This window comes from Electrona antarctica (assembly GCF_951216825.1).
Source record: "Electrona antarctica genome assembly, chromosome: 23".
Taxonomy (NCBI): Eukaryota; Metazoa; Chordata; class Actinopteri; order Myctophiformes; family Myctophidae; genus Electrona; species Electrona antarctica.
Window position 1 is genome coordinate 19118848 of NC_136804.1, and position 6024 is coordinate 19124871.

The following is a 6024-nucleotide window of genomic DNA, read 5'->3' on the forward strand; positions in this document are numbered from 1 at the left end:
ACAGTCCTCTGTTCTGTGCCATTTCCTCCCAGGCGGTGGCAAACCCTGACATTGCAGCCAAAAAGAAGATGAAGAAGCATAAGAACAAGATAGAAGCCAAGAAGAGGAAGATTGAATTCCTCCGGCCCGGCTACAAAGCCAAAAAGCACAGGGGTAACGCCCTCAAAGATCTAGCCATGGTGCAGTGAACAGACAGGTACACTTGAAGATGAAGATGGGCCGTCGTACGACGAAAATAGCTACACGTTATCATCATACCACTGTAGTATGACAAAGTATACATCAGACTTAAATGAAGGCTGTTACATGGGCAAGCAAAGTCTATTGTGTAGCGGTTACAGACTCTGCCATGTACTGAAACACAGGTTCAATGTGATGCCTGACAACGTGTCTATTCATGTGTTGTCCTGGAGGCCCTCTGGATATGAGCATCAACACAGTGGTTCAAATGTCAACTAGGAGTGGGGTTTTCTCAGTATCATGACCGGTTCTGCTCAATTTTCATTAAGAAATATAATAGGCATGATTATAGGTAATATTTCTAATACACCTAATTCCAGTGAATACTATGCATTTTGTACCCTCTAGGATTTTTTGACATAGATCTGCAGTTATATTTTAAAGTCTTTAACATCGGTGCAAATATCAATCAGCCAGGAGGATAAACAAATGTGATGTCATGGAGTAAAACTGACTTAGTGTAAATGGAACAATGTCCTGTGTCTATTATGGGTGACACTCATACTGTGCAGAGAATTGGAGATCTAAAACGGCAATGTCGTCTTTGCGTTCCCCTGTGGAGGCCTGTATACAGAATTGCTGAGGTTTATATATATAAAGAGTGTGCAGTTAAATGTACAACTTGTTTTTTTTATTAAAATAATCATTGTGTCAGTATGACAGTGTTGTTGGACCATGGCACTACTCAGTTAGCCACTTAAGCTGTTAGTACTTTTGTGACAAGGAGAATCTAAAATATAGCGTGTTTAATTTAAGAAGTTAGTCAAATCTAAGGGAATTTTGCATCTACTGTAATGACATAATGACTAAAATTAGGGATGCCGGAAGTGGTTGTTAATGCTACTGAATGTAAGACAAGACTCCTCCGACAAACAACTACAATTGATATCAATCTTTACTGTGAATCATTTTCACTGTACAAGCAAATATAAATATGCAATCATAAAACCTTCAGCATAGATACCATCAAACAGTTAGTGTTCAGTAACTAATTGACTTAACATGCCAAAGCTGCACTCAAAAGAATTTCAATGGAAAAGTAAAAAAAGAAAAAAGAAACCTAAATTACTTAAGGAAATAAAACCACAAAAACTGTAATGAAATGACAAACAGTAGAAATACAGAAGGTTGCATTAGCCTGACTAATAGTACAAAACCTGCACTGGCTGCAGTAACATGGTTGGCCACAGGATGGAGCCAACTTCCCCATATCGATTTCTTTCTGCTAGTAAAACAATTACATTGGTACTCAGAATTTTGGATGTGTCAAGCCGCAGCGTCATATCACATGACACCTTGCATTAATAACAATCAATATTGATTGCCATCTAATGACTTGACAATTCAGCAGCTGAAGATGATTATTTAGTGAGTCATTCTGTCAGCAAACATGACATCACACCATGTAACCAAGATGCAGCTTGAGTGCATCGTCACTGAGATTGTTGTTTGTTTACCTACTTATACACCTACCTAAATAACCTTGCAACAAGCAAACCACTGCACCTATAACTTAAAGAGCGCTGCATTTTGAAATGTCTGATTTATAGACAAAGGGGGAATGCTAGAATGGGGAACGTTTTCAAGTGACAGGGATTTATTTTCATTATACAATTAAGTAGTTTCAGTGCTTAAACTTTAACAAACAGCATCTTTAAATGAACACCATCACCATCTAGACTGGCTCACAGGTGTAAAGATAACTGCTTGCCTTTAGAAAGGGAGGATTTGTTGTTCACTGCTTTGACCCAGCCACGGCTTGCCCAGAGCAAATGCACGGGGTGAGAGAAAGTGATATCTTCAAGGTGAGCCTTTCCCCAAACTGATGCACTTCGGTCCAGCGGATTTCCTGCTGGTCACTGTATTCCCACAGCTATAATCTAAAAGGAATGCAGAGTGACCGTGCATGTGTGTCCAGTCCAGACGTTACTGCAGCCTTCTATTGTCAGTCCCAGGCTCAAAAAGGCATTAGGAGGACTAGGCCAAGGTTTTGGGAGGAGTAGAGAGGCAAGGAGTGCAGTCACTGGTCTTCAATTAGGAGGCTTTATACAGAGGGAGTCCAGGGTCAGGTAGTATATACAGAACTTGTATGGGTGTGTTGTGTGTCTCCGTTACTGTCGGCTTTTCAGCGATTCCACCAACCTGTATGTAGACAGAGCAAATATACGTCAGCCATGGAACACTGATAATATGTTGTGCAATGTCATACAAAGGTGTGCTGGACTGTATAAGTACACTTTTCAAAAGCAGTCAATAGGCCTATCTCACAGCATTTTCCCGCCCCCTTTTAGAGCTAGTGGTGTTATTTTTTTTTCGGTCCATAGGCTTCCATGTTAAGAGGTATTTTCACAAGCCACAAACTACCGTTTTGTAAAGGTAAGGTTTATTCTACTTATTTGAGTTGTTATACCATTGTGTTTTCTTCATATTATTATCGGTCTTTGACATTTTAACATTAGGAAATGTACTTAGATTCTCCAGAGAAAAAAAGTGTAAATGCCTAATGTTAAATGACACCACTATCTACCGGAAGTGGGCGTGGAAAGCGTGCTGTGAGAGAGGCCTATTTCCTGTTTCTAAAGGCCAGTCCACACCATTGCAATATATCCCCAACGGCAGTTGTAGCCAGTCTGGCCTTTAGATAACTGCCTAGCAACTTCTGAGCAGTGAGAACTGCTGTATTTTAAAGCTGCAATACAGAACAAGTAACCAATACAATATAAATAGCACATCTGCAGTGGTTAGAGAGACTCTTCAATCAAGAAATGTAAACCTGGGCGTCGGGTAGGGCACCTCCTGGTCGACACCTAGTACTGCCTGAAGCTCGTAGTGTAATTAATAGCTGTGGTCTCATTTGGAAGACCGGGGTTTGACTTTTGAGAATCCCCGGTAGAACATAAAAAGTTACAGATTTCAGTTTGAATCACACACCCTCAGCAATATAAACTAACTACAATTCAATCTCTATGATGCTTCTGTGTTAAAAGTGTTGCTAATCCTACCATTCCATAGCTTCATCTAGGCCTGTGCCTTTGGTTGCAGAGGTCTTGAAGATCTGCCACTTCCTATCTTTGAGGGCGGGGAGGCCCAGGGAGTTGGCCACCTCGGTGGGTGTCATGGCCTGCTCCATGTCCTGCTTGTTGGCAAACACCACCAGGATAGCCTTCTTCAACTCCTCTTCCTACAAACACACAGACAATCTGTAATCTGGGACATCTGACACTGTACAAATGGAACCAAATGGACCCATACTCGAGTTAAATTAAGACTGTAATTTTACTGTGTAGACTGTAGATGACTGTATCTGGTCTGAAATTTCTTGAGATTTAAAAGCATTTGAATGTGTTGAATCTCAGCCTACGTACCTCCAGCATGGCCACCAGTTCAGACTTGGAGATCCCCATCCTGTCTCGATCGCTGCTGTCCACCACATATATAACTGCATCTGTATTTGAGTAGTAACACCTCCAGTATGGCCTGGTGAAAATGAGAGGTTAGCAGGTTTTAAATGACACAAGATTCTATTGATTCCTAAAGGTAAAGTCGATTGTTATAGCAGTAACAGAATACTTGGGGGGTGTTGTCTCAACCCTGATGGGGTCAGGGTGAGACAAACAAGTTTTTATAATCAATGTTTACTGACCTACTCTACAAATGAGTATATAGGGTGACATCACCTCCAGAACACATTTAACGTCTGTTAAAGTAAAATATGTTCATCAACTAGTTCCACATACCTGATACTTGTCTGACCTCCCAGATCCCACACCTGGAACTTGAGGTTCTTGTAGGTCACAGTTTCTACGTTGAAGCCAATAGCTGGACACAGAGACATTCAAGAGGCCAATGAGATCAGCAGAGCATACCAGATGATCAATTATACAGTAAAATTGCTTGCTGACTATCATTTAAATATGGACAGACAGTAACACCCTGCACGATTCCTCATTAACATCCTTACTTATCTGCACATGAAGTCAGAAATAATGTGGCCGGGTTGTTTTGAATAGGATAAAAGATGTATTAACCCATTTTGGGGCGGGAACCCCTTTTGGTGTTAGCATTATGTTATGCTTTAGCTATTGAAAAATAGCAGATCTACAAGCTCATAGCGCGCCACGCTACGAGCTTGTAGGTCTGCTATTTTTGAAAAATCGAAGAACTGACATAGAAACATAGCTTTTTCAGAAAACTGTCAGGATGTAGAAGACATTTTTAGAATCTGATCTCAGGTCAAAATGGGTTAAACGTGAGTATATAGTATAGTATGAGAGAACCAGTACTTACTGGGGATGGTGGTGACCACCTCTCCAACCTGCAGCCTGTACAGAATGGTGGTTTTCCCTGCGCCATCCAAACCCAGGATGAGAATCCTCATCTCCCTGGTGCCAAACAGGCCGGAGAACAGACTAGAGAAGAACCCACCTGAAGAATCACATAACACAAAGTAGCTTTAAATTCAACAGCTATATAGCTACTATTGGTAATGGTAACAGTGATGGGCAACAGTGTAGGCAGGCAGGCTAGCGTTCCCCAGTAGCTTGTGGGTACTGGTAGCGTCACTACTTTCAGAATTATGTACCTTTCGACTTCAAGTAGGTATATTAAGATTTTTTACTTTTTAGCATGACAAAAGCGTCACTATTTTTAGCCATGGTTCACATGACGCTCGTCATGACAGTCATGTTTCAGGGCGCCCGGCTACACTATTTTCAGTGGTACTACTATCAACATAAAATAGCACAATAGTTTTGCATGCCGTTTGTGAGAGAATTTTCTAGACCTCAACTTTTAGAAGTAGCTAGAAGTTGACCTACATATTTAAAGTAGTTCATCCATCAACACTGTTATGGTTACGACTAGTCCCTGCCACCATCATATGAACTGGTAGCTCCTTTCGGAACCCTACGTTAAAGTTTCTGACATTTTGTTGACTTTATGTCGTAGGGGTCCAAAGGAGCTCAACCCGGGGGGTCCGGAGACGGGCTAATGAACTGGTTGAGCAAGTTAGCTGGCAAAGCTAACTGTCCACAGTTTGCACTAGTGCAGCTGTCTTAAAGCCCAATTGTATAATATCCGAATAAACCGATACACTGATAAGTTGAGTATATATTTAAATGTCAATGCATCATTATGCCATTTCTAAACAGTTATCTAATGTTTAGAGCTAATGTCACTTGGCTAGCTAGCGAACCAGTTGCATGTTAATTTGCCTAGGTGGAGGAGCACACATACACAACAGTAACTTAAACAGATACGTGTCTCAGCCGAACGTAAACTTAACGTGTTAAAACCGACGTTTATTTGGTCATTATTGATCGATAAGTCAGAATTCTCACCCATTTTGATAATGTTATGATCCTATAATCGATGCTGCTGCTCTTCCGTGTGGTTGACGTGTCTCTGATCGCGTCACACATCACACAGTCACACTGGCTGCCTGCGATTCGCTTCGACACATTCAACACAGGCAAAGAATAATAATCATACCGATTCATACGGATAAAAAATAACCCGCTAAAAACAAACAAAAAAACATATAAAGTTTGTATAGAAGTGCAATATATGTTCCGTTATAGAATTGTATTATTGGTTCAGATCACAAAATGGTCACAAAATAAAATACAAAAAAAAACTACGGAAAGTGTGTTAGATGGAAATGTGATTCTCTTCCTACGGGCTGCGTTCACAAGCAAAACGCTTCAACGTTCCGAAACGTTCGACACCCAGGCCAGTTCAATGCATGGATCATGGTTCAATTTATATGTTGACATATCTTATATT

At 40.8% G+C, this 6024-nt stretch overlaps 2 protein-coding genes across 2 annotated transcripts in view; one reads left to right on the forward strand and one right to left on the reverse strand.

The window, feature by feature from the left end:
- utp20 (UTP20 small subunit processome component) overlaps window positions 1-2189 on the forward strand; it is a 41908-nt gene extending 39719 nt beyond the window's left edge. Inside the window, exon 61 of the mRNA XM_079494627.1 lies at window positions 33-2189. Coding sequence (XP_079350753.1) covers window positions 33-188 — 156 coding nt within the window. The 3' untranslated portion in view covers window positions 189-2189. The remainder of the gene's footprint in view (window positions 1-32) is intronic.
- arl1 (ADP-ribosylation factor-like 1) lies at window positions 1118-5687 on the reverse strand. Its single transcript, XM_079494629.1, has 6 exons — window positions 5580-5687; window positions 4528-4665; window positions 3978-4059; window positions 3606-3717; window positions 3243-3421; window positions 1118-2382 (listed from the first exon to the last, which is right to left on the reverse strand). The coding sequence occupies exons 1-6, from the start codon at window positions 5581-5583 to the stop codon at window positions 2352-2354; spliced, it is 546 nt and encodes a 181-aa protein (XP_079350755.1). The 5' UTR covers window positions 5584-5687; the 3' UTR covers window positions 1118-2351.
- Between the last annotated feature and the right edge of the window lie 337 nt (window positions 5688-6024).

Excerpts from the sequence above, each read along its gene's own strand:
- arl1 (XM_079494629.1), bottom strand. Across the intron at positions 3,718-3,977 it reads GGAGGTCAGACAAGTATCAG|GCCATACTGGAGGTGTTACT; the intron begins GTATGTGGAACT and ends CATTTTCACCAG. Across the intron at positions 3,422-3,605 it reads AACTGGTGGCCATGCTGGAG|GAAGAGGAGTTGAAGAAGGC; the intron begins GTACGTAGGCTG and ends GTGTGTTTGTAG.